This window comes from Linepithema humile, chromosome 1 (assembly GCF_040581485.1).
Source record: "Linepithema humile isolate Giens D197 chromosome 1, Lhum_UNIL_v1.0, whole genome shotgun sequence".
In the NCBI taxonomy this organism is placed as follows: Eukaryota; Metazoa; Arthropoda; class Insecta; order Hymenoptera; family Formicidae; genus Linepithema; species Linepithema humile.
This window is the reverse complement of record NC_090128.1, coordinates 40,098,931-40,116,065: the sequence shown is the minus strand read 5'-3', so window position 1 is coordinate 40,116,065 and position 17,135 is coordinate 40,098,931. Positions and strand designations below refer to the sequence as shown.

The window sequence follows — 17,135 nt, the reverse complement described above, 5'->3', positions numbered from 1 at the left end:
GTTTCTTCCGAATTCAAGAAAGAAGAATGATAGAGTGCAAATAATAATACGTATCGACATATACATTTTGCATGTCGAATGAATCAGTCGTATGAATCAAAGAGTATATTAAAGACGACATTATTAAAGAGCATCTTCGCCACTTACCTAAGACATCCGAGTTCGGTCCTATCCATTTTCATCTCCCGCATCTTCGCTACCAGTTCCGAGAGTATACGATCAAATATCCCTACTGCGCCCGCCTGCTGTGCCGAAGTTCGATGCACCGTCATACCTACTGTGAGAACAATACTATCCTTATCCTTCACATCCATGGAACGATGGGAGAAGGCGGCTATCAGCAACTCATTCCAGCCATTTTTAAGAAGACACACTTGATCTTCTAGAGGCAACGAGGTAAAATGCGGGATGTGCCTCGCCCAAGAAACTAGCTGCAATAGTTGTTCGACCGTTGTGTGGCAAATGTGCGTCAAACAGTTCTAAACAGAAAAGAGCAAATTAATGTAAGAATTTGCATTAGGCGGGAAAAGGTGAAAAAGCATTATACTACTAAAAAAACCACTAACAGCAATTATACACTGGAAGTGTGTTCTTTTTATGGAATGGTAAATTTTCACACAAAAAAAAAAAAATTTACCAAATATTGGGAATTAGGGTAATATTCTTCGAAGAGTTGTTTTGCATTGTGCTTGACAATACTTTAACAATGGGAACACTAAAACAGAATTTTGAAGATTTACACACATATTTGTTGGCAATTCAACACACACAAGAATTTTTCATTTTATTATTTGCAATGTTAAATAATTAATAAATAATTAATACTTTTGTGCAGTGTTCAAAAAAATTGTGCTCTTATAGCTTCCACGATTGTTTTAATTTCTTGAAACAAAAAAAAAAGATTATTAATCTGCATACTTGTGGCTATTGTTCCTACCAAAATTCAGAATAAAAATTTACTTATTGCAAAATGACATTACTTAAAAAAAATTTCAACTTTTAATCAATTTAAATTTTGGGAACCCTTAATAAAAAATTGAAATATTAAAAACATCAATTTTATTTTGGCACCAACTAGAACTGAACATCTATTTTGTATGTCTGTAAAATAGTTCAGTCTTGAGATTTTAAGAGAACCAGTTTGAAAAACACGATTTCAAGAAAAATGCATTCAAAGTTGCTCGCAGTCTATTCAACTACCTGAAAGATGGAATTCGCTCTAGCTTCGTTATTTTACTTGACCCAAGTATGCCATTTCAGGGACATATTTTTTAAATATTATACTTTTAAGTTTTGTAATTAAAGAAATCGATTTTTTTATTTCTCGAAAGGAGAATATTCCCTTAATAATAATTAATAGCAGTTAATTCTTTTACTCCGGTTTTAATTGCCTTTTTAAATATCGCTTAAAAATTATTAAATTTTGATAAAAGTTGATTATTTATGTATTCTGATCTAACAAACCTTTTTATAACATTCTTCACATTTGTTCATTTTTTCCTGATCTTTCCAAACGATCTGATCACATTCACACCATGATACGGGGTGAATATTTACCGCGCGTATATTTACTGCGAGTGCTGTGAAATTTATTTCCTCCAGCTTGCAATCGACCCGTTTTTCAGCCTCGAGGATGCGCTCGATCGGCATGTCCGCGTGCAGACTGCTCGTGCTCTCAACCTCGCTCTGATCCCGTTCCTTGGTGCGTTGACGTTCCTCCTGCACTGCCTCTCTCTTCATCCCCATGGCCAAGCACTTCTGGTATCGGCAGTACTGACAGCGATTTCTCTGTCGCTTGTCGATGGTGCAGGACTTTTCCTCGCGACAGGCATATGTCAGATCCTTACGCACAGTCCTCTTGAAGAATCCCTTGCATCCCTCACAGCTGAAAAGCGAATTCAGTTCAGATGTATATAACGACATTGTGCGCAGCGGCATTACATTCCGTTAAATTGCAGTTTCGCGCAATTCTATTCTATCTCGAAACAGAATTCGATTTCGAAGTGGACCGACCAGAGGCGATCAAACCATTAGTTTTGGAATTTCATCTAAAGTGGTTTTCGAGAAGTTTAAAAATAATCGTCAAGTGTTATTCAGGCTGAAGGAAATTGTTGCTGTGTCACGCGATAATTACATTGCGCCGTGCGTGGCACTTGAGAAACATGAATCACGGTCGACTAGAACTTCAGGCGTACAACAACAAAGTTATTTACAGCATCATTATATTTGGTTATATTGCACTTTCGTGCAATTATTCTATTTCAGAGCAGAATGTGTTATTTATCATAGGCAAATTATACTCCGTACATTTCTACTTCTAGTGCATTCCGGAATCATTATACACATTCCACTTTGAAATAGAATAACGAGCGGATATTTATCGATATTTCGCGTTCACTTCGACGTCAAAAATATGGATATCGGTGCTGGATAAACATAATTAAATTTTTTTGCATCGGAGCTCAGCTTATAAAAGCGCGAGGATTTTTAAGATAAGAAGGATTGCTCGGGCTGAGAAGGAAATTAATGCTGCGTCACACGATAATTAATGCGCTGTCCGGGGCACTCGGGAAAGGTGAATCACGGCCGACCGTCTCATATTTCGCAATAGTGCGACGACTTAAGTCCGCCGAATGATTTGTTGGCACTTTTCCCCGCGGCGTTCTCACAACAGTCTCTCGACATTCGGGGATGCATCGGATAAAGTAGCCCGGATTTACGACTCCTCGCGTGCAATTTTTATACAGCGTGCAATTGTCGGAGATAAAAATCGGCACGCAAAAAAAAATCGGAGATTTACCGCTACCGCGCATCGTCAGAGAGTGACGGTGCCAACGTGATCTTAATTTTACGCCAAGTATTTCAGAATATTTATTTATCAGCGATTGGTGATCGATTCATTGACCTAAGAAACATAACGACGCTGCACACGTTGAAATTGTCATAACAACGTCGCGCACGAATTATTTTCGACAATAATTTTTGCAAGAGAGTTTTTCCTTCATTTCCGTCATACTTTCGAAAATCTCGTGAGCGATATTTCGATCCGCGCGATCATTCAGCTCGCGGTTGTTGTCGTCGAGTTCGCGATTAGGAACGCTTCCATGAGTCACGGTCCGTTCTCAGGGTCGTCGTTTTTAAAGTTTTGGAACGTCTCCAGAAATCTCCCGTTGGGGCCAGAAAAGCGACGGCAAACACCGCGGGGAAAATTTATTTTCGCTGCAAATACATATCGCGTGTTTTCGCGAACGATTTCGCGGGAAGCCCTCTTTCTTCGCGCCGTGACAACGCAACGATGCCACATATTCTAAAAACGCTACATACTACCCGGCAAAACAAACAGCCGCGTTAAATTCCGCCGTCATCTACCGAGCGTAAATAAAGCCTGCTAAACGCGAAGAGCAATGGATATACGTCTTCGCTGTATACGTGCAAAAAACTCGATTATTTACGATAATCGAATGAAATGAAATTTCTTGCTTCATTAAACGTCTCCACAGCTCTGTATCTTGCGCGAATATGAAGTAAGCGATAGTACGTTTCAAGTAACATATTCCGTTGAAATCGCATTCATTCACCGCGACAGCGACCGATACGATCTTTAATGAGTTTCTCGCGAAATCAATTCGGGCGGCAGTCAACGCACCAGGAGCCACTGTTCCGGCAGAGCGCGATACATTATTTGCACGTCGAAAACGATCGTGACGGGCCTGTGCGAGGCGCATTCACAAAACGCATTCATGAAGACTCGAGGGTAAATCGAGCGGTGTCACACATTGTCTGGCTCGCGGCGCAGAATTCTCTCCCAGTTTCGCGTGCATATCGGCGTGCCGTGTTCCGACACGAAGACAAACGGTACGGCGCGCTAATCTCGTGGATTTTGCGAAACATCAAAATACCGCGTTTCCTCCGGCGAGACAACGCCTATCGAGAGACGACCGCGCGATACCGAAGTTTACGAGACGGCCGTGCTGTTGTTGTTGTGCAACCGTAATGTGCGCCTCGCGCGCTAAGTTTACGTCGTCGAACGCGCGCAAACGTTAATAAAGTACGCGTAATGTTTTACGTTAAATAACGCGAGTGTGGCAAGAGACGAGCGTTGGCGCCGTTAAATGCCGGGTTTAGGAATCCGCGATTAAAGTATCATACCTTTCCCAGATAAAAAGCACAATTTATTTTGAAAACATATTTAAATGGGAGAGAAGAAAGTGCAAGCGTTCAATTATACATTCGTGTCGTCTCACGATGCTCGTTTAATTGATCCTTGTCTCTCTCCGTAACGATCGTTAATTTGCAACTCGATTATGTTAAACGAAGGCTCGGTTACGACACCGCGTCTTTAATCGCTCTGTGAGCGCGGCACAGAAGAGGAAATTCTACGCATCGAATGCAAAATAATGATTCTCATACACCCCCACCGCGCGCCTACAGCGTTAGCAAATGAAATAATACGAGATGCTAATACGAAATGCTAATATCATCACGATGATACTACTAAGCGCTACGTTCCGATAGTCCGAGTGGCAGTCGCAGCGCGCATCTGTAGGGCGTAGGCGGTGCAGCGCACGTGATGCAATTTCTGGACCACCGTGGCAGCCGTTTGATCTCGCGGAGTTTATGCGAAAGACAAATATTCATGACACGAGACACATGTAGAGTCGCTCGGCCGCGCCAAGCACTCTCTCTCTCTCTCTCTCTCTCTCTCTCCATCGCGGCGCGAAGAGACCTTCAACGCGCCATATGCACAAATAATGTCGGCGCAGAAACTGCACAATGCACGTTCCTTGCAGTAGTTTTTTGCTCGAACGCGGGAAATTCCGCCGGAAAAAAATAGAAGCACGCGACGGAGGCGCGTTTCGTTTCGATATAAAAATAAAGCGTTGGTACTATTGCAAGATATATGGAATATTTATATAATAAAATATAGTTTTTTCTACATGCAGAAATTAAAGTGGCAAAACTGTGATTAATCTTTGTGAAATAATCGAGCGACTCCTCAACCGCACACTTTTCCATTCTCATTCGCGCAGAGTCGTTTGATATTGAAATTAATTCAGAACAAAGGGCGCGCCAGCTTCGACGGCAGTTTGCACCGTGAAGCTGAAATAAAACAATTCCGACGCGAGGTTTTCCAGCGGACGTATGCACCCGCCCGTGAGTGGGTATCTACGTCGAACAGTCGCGGCGCATTTATTCTGTGAGAAATGAACGCGGCGTGCCGTGGCGCACGCGAAAGGAACGCGAAAATAAGAGTAAGCGCGTTTCTCTAAGTGGCATACGGCGTTTCACTCCCCCCGCACTATCCACATTGTATGGTGTTATTACTGCAATTTGCGTGCGAGAGCATCGCATGACAGTTATGCATTACGCGGAGCGTATTAACATGTCCGAATGTTAGGCGCGACCGGTTTTTATCGACTGCCGGAGAGTCCCGGCTAATTACGCGCACCGAGAAGGGTGTACGCGCGCGCGCGCGAGATGGCTACAAATTGCCCGCGTATTTTTAATGAGATTAATTAAGTTCCCGCGGTGGTACCGGCGCGTCGGTTACGGGTCGGCTGCTTTTTCGTCTTCGAGCCATCGCATCGAATCGACCGATCCACAAATGCAAATCGAGCGCGCGCTCTCCTTCGCGTCATTTTCCGCGCAATGCGGCGCAATTATACGGCAATCGTAAGTAAGGTACGCATGATATCCCTCAGGGGAAAATGTTGAAGTGGCAGACAACTGTATGTTTCTTTGATGTTTCATGCAAATTTTACGTTCCGTGAAAGTATTAATTTACATACAAATCTACTACACTTCCACTCGTGTTTGTCACAAATTTTTTTTGCAAAATAATGTTACAACGAGCACGAAGGACCGGCCTTGCTGCTGACGCTAAGTAAATTTTTCCGTAATTTAAATGTTAATAAAAATAATTTTCAATTTTTTACATCCTCAAGTTAACAATATTCTCTGGAAGAAGCGCGAACGTAGCGAGCATATAATAATTATATTTGCCGATCAAAGGCATTTTATCGGTCAAAGAAGAATGAGCAGCACTGGGTTAAAGGGTTAATTAGTCGCCACTGGAGCAAAGTGCCTATATACAACGACGAGGGGAGGTGGGGAGGGGGGGCAGCCCCCTCCGCGCTCTCATAGGAACTACGGGTGGGTAGTCGTCCTAACTTCGTGAGCCAGCGCAGCAGCAAGTCCAAGGTTGATGGGGCTCTGATGCAACGCGAGCATCGGTGCGGCGGACCGGCCTGCAGCTCGGTGCAGCGCGCCATCGTTGCTGGAGGAACAAGGAGATGGAGGACGAAGAGGGGGGTAGAAGGGGGAGTCCCCGGCCGCTGCACATTGGGATTCTCTGCACGCGCCGCACGCCCGTGCACCATAGATCGACGATCCGACCTCAGCCGTAGCGCTCTAGTAGCAAAAATGGCTCGAGGTCGCCTGGCGATTCGCGGAAATTGGAACGGAATTCGCGATATCGGACGTTTTACGCAAGAACGTAAACGCCCGGATCGGCTGTGCCAATTCCGCACGCTCGGCAGATTTATCGCTGCTTTCGAAATTACTGTAACAAGAATACGCGTTGCATCGGGCAATAGAGAAGAGAAACTCTAATGATACACGTATGACGTGTGTTGGAAAGCTAAATAGCTGGAAAAAAAAACACAGATCTGCGCGTGTTCAAAAATAAAATTCCGATTGAAATAAAAGTGAGATCGAAACAGATTATAGATATCAACGTTGCTTGATTTAAATAAAACCAATGATTTGTCTCGATAAAAAAAAAAAGGTTTTCACTTTTACAGCGCAAATGTTATATTCGTCATTATTCGTATTCAAGTCGCACGCAATCTTTATGTGGTCCTAAAAGCTTAGGACGACTCACGAAAAATGATCGTATAAAATTCTCGAAAAAACCCTCGGACGGTTTTAGGGATCAGACCGTCGCAGGAATATTCGTTATAGCGACGGCGTCTTTTTTGCCTAAATCCCGAGTCGTTACAAAGCGGATCAACCACTTTTATCGGACAAGTACGTTAAGGGACTGAAGTAGAAAGTGAATAACGCGGAATATAGTCGTTTCGGGGGATCCACGAGATCGCTCTATCTCTTCGCCAGTTATTTTCGTCATTTCGCCGCGGTGATCTCTCAGCTCAATTCGATACAAGTTTTAATTAGATAAGTTACTTTGCGAATCCAACTTTCGTATTTGAGCTGTTTTGTAAAGACACCGAGGAAAATGTTAACAAGACCTATCGTTGTAATGAAATTCGTAAGCACGCCCCTCCGAAAACCGTACGATGTTGCAACGCATAAATTTATACCGACAGGCAGATCGTTACAAATGTATAACAATCAATCGTAACGTTGCTTTATATGCGAGGCTAATCATTTATACGATCGTAATATATTTAAGAATATGTTATCCGTCGTTGGAATTTATTTAAATATTTCTGTATGAAAATTAAGTTGTACTATTAAAGTAAAAAAAAAAACTCTTGCGAAATTACAAATTTTTTTTTGTACAATGCGAGATCTTTTTAGCGAAAAATTTAAATTGTCATGAATTAAGCGCTTTTTTTTTCAATAAGACGGGCGGACAAATGTCGCGCTGACAGGGTGCGGAATACCGCTATTACGCGATCGTGTTTTCGCGACGACGAGACTATTCAGCCGAGGTGTTCGCGTGTTCGCATAAAAGTCATCGCAGATGTTTCTTTTCAGCGTGCATTTTCGCGGACGCGCACGCAACGCGGCGGTTCGCCGCGAACGAACCTGTTGCAGCTGCAACACGAAAGACGATACGCGTTCCCGCGACGACCGATGTGCGGTGGAAACTCTTTCGCCTACTATCGAGTTTCTTCGCCTCGCGGCGGCGTTACGCTGTCTGTTACGACGCGCTTGGTTCGTCGACATTTTTATTATTCCGCCGGACGACGGTTCGACGCACCGATTATGCAATTATGCAAACGCGACGTCGCATTTGCGGCTTTTTTTTCTTACATATGCACGCGAGGAACGAATGTGAGAAGCCTCTATTAATAATCGAACATGTGTATAAACAAGCGAGTCAAAGTTCAGCGTTGACGAAGAATATTGTAAAATCCGAAGTTTGACAAATATTTTAGGAATTACACGGCAAATGTAAAACATTCGATGATAAATGCGACTATTCACGCGTATAATCTAAAAATTTAAAAAAATTAAAAGTATCGGGATAATAAATTACGTCCAACTTGAAAGCGTACTTAATATTTAAGCAAAATCATGGCTGTCAAATATGAGCGCAAGTTCGCAGACGGCAACACGAAAGCACTTTGACGAACACGTGTCCACCGACGTTCCCCTCGAAGAAGTTGATCCCTAAAGATACGAGACAACCTCGAGACTGACTTATCAAGCGCCAAATAATTGATGAAAGGTCGATGGTTGCCTCGTCGAAGAATCGTTCGAGCTGTTCTGCTAGGAAAACACCGGCAAGAACTTTTTCGCTCGCCCCACTCATCGATTTATTTGGAATTAAAAGTTCGCGATCAAATCTTCGTATTTGTTTTGCGACACAAAGTGTCAGAGGTTAACGATAATTGGAAAAAAATAAAGCACTGATTGTCGGTGCGCTTATCGCGACGTATCGCTTTATAGGTAACGCGGCCGAGCTGCATGAATAAACGACGCGCTTATTATTGTTGCATTCGCGGGTAGAATCGTTGGGATTATTCATCGTCTTCCGTTAACGAGGGTCAAGATTATCAAGTGAATCCGAAAGACCTTGAACCGCTCTCTTTTTTCCTCTTTCTCCGCCGACGATAGAAAAGTCATCGCGCAACGACCAATTCATACTCATAGGCGCGTATCTCTCCTTCTTCGCCGATAAATCGCCTTTCGCGAGCTCGCTTGTTTTTTTTTCGACGTAAAACGCCACGGAGGAGTAATTATTTTTGCAGCTGGACGAAAAGCGAGATGCACAAGAGAATATTCAAACGAGTTTGTTCATTCTCATTGAAGTCGCCGCTTGAGATTCAATATTGCCATCGCCGATGGAAATGCCGATTATATGTGCGCGCGTACATTTCTTGAATAAAATCTCCGCGCGTCAAGGATCGAAATTTGCATGACAAACATGAGCGCCAGAAGGAATAAAACGTTTTTGCAATCCTTAGACTTCTATCGGATACGCGCACTTCCTACGAATGTATAATCGCGAAACTTCAAATGTTTCCTACGGATATCGTGCATACAAATAAATGTTTCCTTTGACCTTTGACCTGAGCCAATCCTCCACAGTACTCCACCACTTCGCAATGAAAACGAGAATGATAAGTAGCAGTCGTTAAAGTTACCGAAGTCGTCTCGATCGAATATTACTGACTAGTTTGTTGCGCAACGACGCGGGATCGTGTCTTACCTGTAAACGCCATAATGTTTGCCACTAGCTCGATCACCGCATATCGAACACAGGTGTTTGCTGCCCGACAGCGGGTGATTAGGCGGATAAGACGTGACCGTTTTGCTCTGGCCACTGGGCGATGTACTCAGGAGGTTGCTGTGACAACCAGCATTGAAGGATCTTTACATGCAAATCAGAGAATGTTCATCTATAAATCTACGTCGCTACGACCGTGACGTGCATATTTGGGACACCCTGTATATTGTATAAGTTACAAAGTATACTTTTAAAATCTCAATGTAAGCGAATAATCACAGTAATTGTTTTATTATAAGGCGATGTATAATATTTTGAACAAAAGTTTTTATTTAAAAAGATTAAAGAACAAATTGCAGTTGTATATTTTTTAAATTCCAACAGAAAAATTTCTTTCGAATTTGTCTCGGACAAAATTGGCTCATATCTACTTTTGCATTAATATTTAAGAAAGGACACTTACCCAGGACTGTTAGGACCCGACGGACTGAAGTTCCCCGGATTGATAAGCGCCGTGTCGGGCTTCATGTCGAGAGGACTCTGCGGGCCCACTGACGACATCGACATATTGCTGTTATCTAAACTCAGCCCTGCAACACAAAATAAATCGGATTCATTTTATCTGAATTCGATTTCGCATACTACTTATTTTCGTAGATATTCATTTCGCTCGCATATTGAATGCTAATTTTTTCCTCTTAACGTTTTCAAATGACAAGAGAGTATGCGATAAAAAAAAGCGCATGATAAATACATTCTCCGCAATTTACAGGCAATTCCTGACATTGCATGAAACGCAGCCATTATCCGATCGTTATTTTACAACTGCTCTTCACGACACCCATCCTTTCTAAAGCGGTGAAAGGGCGTAGCGTGAACCATGATTGAAGGCATTAGGCGCCTTTCTCAGGCTCGTATCTTCCGCGTCCTTCGGCATTCCTCTCGCGAATGGCGCTCCCGCGAAGACGCCTCTCGGTGATAGCGGACGTTGCCGGCGCGATCGCCGACCAGCGTAATTTACAGGAATTTACGGGAAATCTGCGTGCGAAAACGTGAACGCTCGCGGATGCGGCTTGTGTACCTTGTGTTCCGATCGATCGGATCGACGTCTCCCTCGATACAAGAGCTAAGTTCGCGCTCGCTGCAAGAGGAAGAGACGAACAATTTCGCTCTTGAAGGTCGGCCGGCAGTCCGATCGATCAGAAACGCGCGATTACGCGGTCACGGAACGAGATGCGACCGCGCGAGCCGACGGTCGCAGGTGCACAACACACGAAGGCGCTTCCAGCGAAGACCGAAGTAATGTCTCCGCTGTTTTGTTCGTTTCGAATGGAGAACGAGACTCTATCATTATCCCTCGGAGAGGGACTTCTCTCTTCAGCATCGCGTGAATACGGGTTTTCTCTCTTTCCGTGGAATGAGAAAATTGCACTTTACGTGACGATGGAATATCTTTCATATTAATTAGTAGTGATATTAGAATTTAGAAAATCTCTACAAAAAATTTAATCCATCTCAAAATATCTATTTAATTGAGAAAAAATGCGGGACTTTATGAGTTGATAGATAGCGACCTTGCCATTTATAGTTTATAATACAAAATGTGAAGAATTCGCATTAAAAAAAACGTCTAAATATTTATAGAGACGAGACGTAAATAAAATTGTGAATTTTCGAATTTGTAAAATAAAATATTCATAAAATTCCTTCTCTAGAAATATAAATGTAGATGTATCAAGATTTTAAGAAATCAAGATTTCAGGCCATTAAACTTTTTTTTTACAGTCCATGACATTTATGGAGTTTAATGTCTCGAAGGATCCATTTATGGCACTATGGAGACCCTTGAAAGTGAGAGTCTGCGGAGACAAATGCCCGAGAGGGCAAGAATCCAGGGAGCGAAGGAAGCCGCGGGTTCCACAAAAGGACCCGGTTTCACGCAATCAAGAATGTGCAGTTGCGAAATTTGTATTGAAAACTCATTTCGCCGGGGCGCGAGATTGCGTCCCGGATAAATGAGACTGTAACAAATGGTTTACCGCCGCGGAGATACAAGTCGGCAGAGAGACAAACGAGATAGAGAAAGCTTCATCCGCCAACCACGAGCAATCGGCAACTAACTTTTCGTCCTTTGTATCGCTCGGTTTCTGCATAGAGATCTTGCGAAATTATGGGGTATTGATTCTCGCGATCCGTTTCTTCGTGCGACCCTCGACTGTTTATCAGCCGTCGTTCCTCACCCCTTTCGCTTCACCCTCCGCAACGTGGATTCATCCTCCCCGAGGAAAAAAGGTCTCTCCGACACAAAAAACCAATCCATTCTTGCGCTCGATGCTTCATTCATTTTAACGGCGGCAAAGTAATCGTGTTGTGAAAAAAATTTCGTCGTTTATCAAAAGAGCTTCTTGCGTGTTGGATTGTTTTAATTTTTTGTCCTAACGCGTAGCCCAAATATCGAAAAAGATTGCCGAAAATTAATCACGTAGAGGGCATCGGAACGATGCCTCCGCGTCTACTGCAGCGTGCATGATTAGCAGCAGTCATCAACTAGCGTGTCAATCGAAAGGGTTATCTCTCCTCGATGACCTTGTCCGACTGTATCACGGATATTTTTCACTTTCTATATTCAGCGGGTGGTCCATTATTGCCAGACGATGACGAAAGCTCCTGGCTCGCGCACCTCCGACTCGCGTTTTCTCCGCGCCGTTGGGAGTTGGGGTGGAATGTCCGGGAAGATTAACGACATTTTAATCGACTCCAGACACACAACCGTCGGGGGACGCAATGTCGACGAATGTTTACGGGACAAAGGCGGCATTAAGGCTTGTTTGGGTGATCTATAATTCAGGATAGAATTCAGGGCAGAATTCTATTCACGGTGTACTTACGCCAAATTGCGAATATAATTGAGGATAAAAAGAAACACTAATTTTAAGCCTGAAAATGTTTTCTTATCTTCGGTATCTTAATTATAAGAGTTTTGTCTCAATTTGCAAAGCTTATCTTGTCGCGTTAAATTATTAAAAATTTTTTTTCTTATAGACATTATGAGTTTAAGAGCTTATTATGAGCATGCCATCGTTTCACGTGATTTTTAATTTCCTAAAAATATGGACAATGAAAATAAAGTCTTGAATTCTAGTCGCGAACTCTAAATCGTCTAAAATGGCTTTTACATCAGCGGAGGTGGCCGGAGCAACGAGCGTCCGTTCAGACGATTCGTTGTTGAGGACGCGTCAAGTGCATCGGTAATTGCACGCCTGACGTCATTCTATCACTCTCTCTCTCTTTCTTCCTCCACTCTTTCTCGGTTTCTCTCCGGCCTACTCCGGTCGACCCGTTCGCTCGGAAGCGCATCACTAACCGACAAATGCGCAGCAGACGGACAGATTGGGATTTATGGCGGTAATGCCCCTGCACCAGGGATGGCCGCCAAGAAAACATCGATGGTCACTGATCAATACTGAAGGCGGCATCAATTTCTCACAGCGAGAAAGTTCAAAACTCTATATTGACGTGTATCCACGTGTACCACATACGCTAAAGGATATTATAATTATTTAAAATCTATCAAATATAATTATTAAATTACAATTATTTAATTCCGTCAATGTAATTCAATTATTTAAAAAAAAAAAAAAAAAAAAAAAAACCCCCAACGAATTATGTTTTATAGAGTCAACAATATTCGTTTTGATATTTTTGTACATTTTACTCCGATAAAAGAGTCGATACTTTTTTTTTCTAAAATGACCGACGTCGCGCCACACCGGCGAATACGGCGATTATTTTTAGGCCAATGCAACGGCCGGCGGCACGTTATATCGGCCGTCGGGAGTTCGTGGACCGAGAAGGAGCGGACCGTTCGATCAGGAGGAGCCGAGCCGAGCCGAGCCGGTGGAACGGGGCCACCACGTGGTCGCTCCGGTGACCCACAAAATGATTTATGCGGTCGATCCGAGACCGTGGAGAGTTCCCTCGCTGGAATTATTTCTTCGGTGTGTTCGCGCGCCGGTAATTCGCGATAACGACCCGGGGATCGAAATAGCACGTGGCGTGGATTCCACCTTCATCGGTGTATATTGGATTTAGCGGCGGATTCCACACTCAGTTTCCTACAAGATGGAGAAGATAGATTGTCAGGCTCTAGATGGGTATCGTGATCGATTAACGGTCCGTAAAGTAACATTTTTTTTTTCCTCGTATTTGCGGCGTCGTCGTCGAAGAACACGGGCAAACATTTGTCTTAATGTTTGAGAGTTCCGACCTCCGAATTGGCACGAATTTCGCCCTCGTATCTCTTTCGCGTTTTCACGATCGCTTTCTTGCCGTCCTAATTACGGCGGAAGCGCCGTAACGAGAGGCAACAGGCGTGCTCGCTCGACTTAAAAATTCTCTCTCGGTCGGTCTCGAGAAATCGTTATCGACGAAAAACGGCGTATTTAGTAATGTTTCGTTATGTATACACGAGCGATGATCTCGGCGTGTTCATTCGGTGTGTGTGTCAACAATCCGCTGCGCGTCGCGCGCGCGTAAAGATGAGTTATACATCGAGGTCGTAGCTCTCGCTCTTCTCGCAACTGACTTCTATTTCGAGTGTCGGGTCGTCGTCGTCGCTTGCGTGCCACTCATCACTCTCGTTTATTAAGCACTGCGCCGCGAGTTTAATTACGCAACCGGCCGGTCGTACCGCCGGCCGGCCGGCAAAGCGACGAACCGAAGGTCGTCGACAGTCCGCGAGAGACTCCGCGACGCGGAGTGCGCGCGGCGAGGAATGCTGCAACGCGAGAGATAGAGTGCATCGTGACGCGCTCGCGCTGGCAAGTACGCGCCGAACTGACGCGCGACTCCAAAACACGAGCACACATATAAATATGATATTCGTTAAATTTTCACGAAACGTAACTTCGTAACTTTGAAAATTTGGCCTATATGAAGTTAGCCCCCCATTTTTCGATTTTGAATATTTTTTTAGTTGTTCCAGGTTGTTCTACGTTTGTTCTATATTGTTCCAAAGTTATGAACAAAAAAATCGAAAAACATGACGGGAAAAGCAAAAAAACAGTTTATTTTTGTGGCCACCCATTTTTTTTTAAATTCAAATTTTTTTGCTGTTCTGGATTGTTCTAATTGTTCTAAACATTGTTCTAAAATATTAATCCCCCTAAAAAAGAATTTAAAAAGATATAGCAAAAAATAGCATTAAGCGTCCAAATAGTATTTTTACATTTATCGCTATTATTATATTATGTTTTGACACCAAATTACATATTTAAGCTAAAAACGAATAGAACAACCCAGAACAACTCTCAGTTTCACCAGAACAAACATATAAAAGGCACTTTACTCTTGAAGATAGAGAATTATTTTGTCTTTTTCGACCGATAATGTTACATCAGCGACACTAAAACCTAGAACAATGAGAAATAGACACAGAACAATCCGGAACAACTCTCAGTTTTGTCAGAACAAACGTTTAAAGAGCACTTTACTCTTGAAGGTAGAGAATTATTTTGTCTTTTTCGACCGATAATGTTACATCAGCGATTAGTGTCGATTAGTGTTTTTTTTTAATTTTTTTATTTTTTGAAATATAAGAGTAAAGTGCTCCTTATACGTTTGTTCTGACAAAACTGAGAGTTGTTCCGGATTGTTCTGTGTCTATTTCTCATTGTTCTAGGTTTTAGTGTCGCTAATGTAACATTATCGGTCGAAAAAGACAAAATAATTCTCTACTTTTAAGAGTAAAGTGCTCTTTAAACGTTTGTTCTGACAAAACTGAGAGTTGTTCCGGATTGTTCTGTGTCTATTTCTCATTGTTCCAGGTTTTAGTGTCGCTGGTGTAACATTATCGGTCGAAAAAGACAAAATAATTCTCTACCTTCAAGAGTAAAGTGCTCTTTAAACGTTTGTTCTGACAAAACTGAGAGTTGTTCCGGATTGTTCTGTGTCTATTTCTCATTGTTCCAGGTTTTAGTGTCGCTGGTGTAACATTATCGGTCGAAAAAGACAAAATAATTCTCTACCTTCAAGAGTAAAGTGCTCTTTAAACGTTTGTTCTGACAAAACTGAGAGTTGTTCCGGATTGTTCTGTGTCTATTTCTCATTGTTCTAGGTTTTAGTGTCGCTGATGTAACATTATCGGTCGAAAAAGACAAAATAATTCTCTACCTTCAAGAGTAAAGTGCCTTTTATATGTTTGTTCTGGTGAAACTGAGAGTTGTTCTGGGTTGTTCTATTCGTTTTTAGCTTAAATATGTAATTTGGTGTCAAAACATAATATAATAATAGCGATAAATGTAAAAATACTATTTGGACGCTTAATGCTATTTTTTGCTATATCTTTTTAAATTCTTTTTTAGGGGGATTAATATTTTAGAACAATGTTTAGAACAATTAGAACAATCCAGAACAGCAAAAAAATTTGAATTTAAAAAAAAATGGGTGGCCACAAAAATAAATCGTTTTTTTGCTTTTCCCGTCATGTTTTTCGATTTTTTTGTTCATAACTTTGGAACAATATAGAACAAACGTAGAACAACCTGGAACAACTAAAAAAATATTCAAAATCAAAAAATGGGGGGCTAACTTCATATAGGCGAAAATTTGTCATCCTTATCTTTTGTGCGCGCGATAAAAATTTCATCTGCAAAATATCAAGAGTCTCTAATAAAATGTAAAATAATATCTTCGGTAGAGCCGTAAAACAATTATTTGACATTATAAATTTTTGTTTTCGGAACATCTGATTTATGTAATACGCATCCATCGCGAAGGTGTGGTTTTCGCAAGATTATATAACACCGGCGGGAAGCAGGAGTACAATCATAATTTCTCGCGCGTCTCCAAAGTCGCGGGAAAGCACCGGCGTGGAATTATGTTTCTATGCTGGGAATAATGGTTGCGGCGAGCGACCCGACCGCGGTGGCAATAATTTAGTACGTGGCCGGAGTCGCCAATTAAATTTCCTCGACGGACTCGCACGGCGACGCGATATTCATGCGCCGCGAGGCGAGCGTGGCCGAGACCGCGCATTAAGTAATTTCACATGACGTCGCTTGGTCATAAACGCGACTTTAAGCGTATCGGCGTACATAGAGGGTGGGACGAGGACACGAGAGTGGTCACAAGGCCAACGCTGTCAGTGACGGTGTATATTATATTGCGCGTGTCTACACAGATACATTGTACATGTATGCACCGGCAGTGTTGGGCGCCTTGACCAGACGCAAACACGACGGTGCAACGCTCGAAACACATACACACACACCCACACACACACACACACACATAATAAATAACGTATCTATATCGCATAAATTTCGTGCGCATCCGTATCGAGATAGATGAGCTGCGAAAAAGGACAGTGGAAAAAGACGAAGACGAAGAAGAGCGACAGAAAAAGTTGAAGAAGAAATAACAAAGAAATTTTATTCTTCTTCTATTAATTTATTAAATTATTATTATTATATTATATTTTGTACTTTTTATTAAATTCATCATTGTTGTTTCTTTTATACTTTCTTCATTAACTTTAGTTATTCATTTTTGCATTTCTGCAAAACATAAAATCCCAATAATCTATGCTTGCATATGTACCTATATCAGTCTTTTAAATATTCATCGAAACAGAGCGAGAGAGCGAGAGAGAGAGAGAGAGAGAAAGAGATCCGACCTACACCAATGATCCAAGCGTTTGCGCTTCTGAATTCTT

General features: G+C 42.4%; 1 protein-coding gene across 12 annotated transcripts in view; it reads right to left on the bottom strand.

Annotated features, from left to right (window-relative positions):
- The window catches only part of LOC105677968 (retinoic acid receptor RXR-alpha-B), a 78,064-nt gene that overhangs the window by 5,961 nt on the left and 54,968 nt on the right, over positions 1-17,135 (bottom strand). For 8 of the 12 annotated variants that reach the window (XM_012376894.2, XM_067346893.1, XM_067346892.1 and 5 more), the window contains 4 exons: positions 9,885-10,011; positions 9,404-9,565; positions 1,465-1,885; positions 148-479 (listed from right to left, as the gene is read on the bottom strand). In XM_012376894.2, coding sequence (XP_012232317.1) covers positions 148-479; positions 1,465-1,885; positions 9,404-9,565; positions 9,885-10,011 — 1,042 coding nt within the window. The remainder of the gene's footprint in view (positions 1-147; positions 480-1,464; positions 1,886-9,403; positions 9,566-9,884; positions 10,012-17,135) is intronic. The other 4 variants (XM_067346896.1, XM_067346895.1, XM_012376897.2 and 1 more) reach the window with 3 other exon arrangements.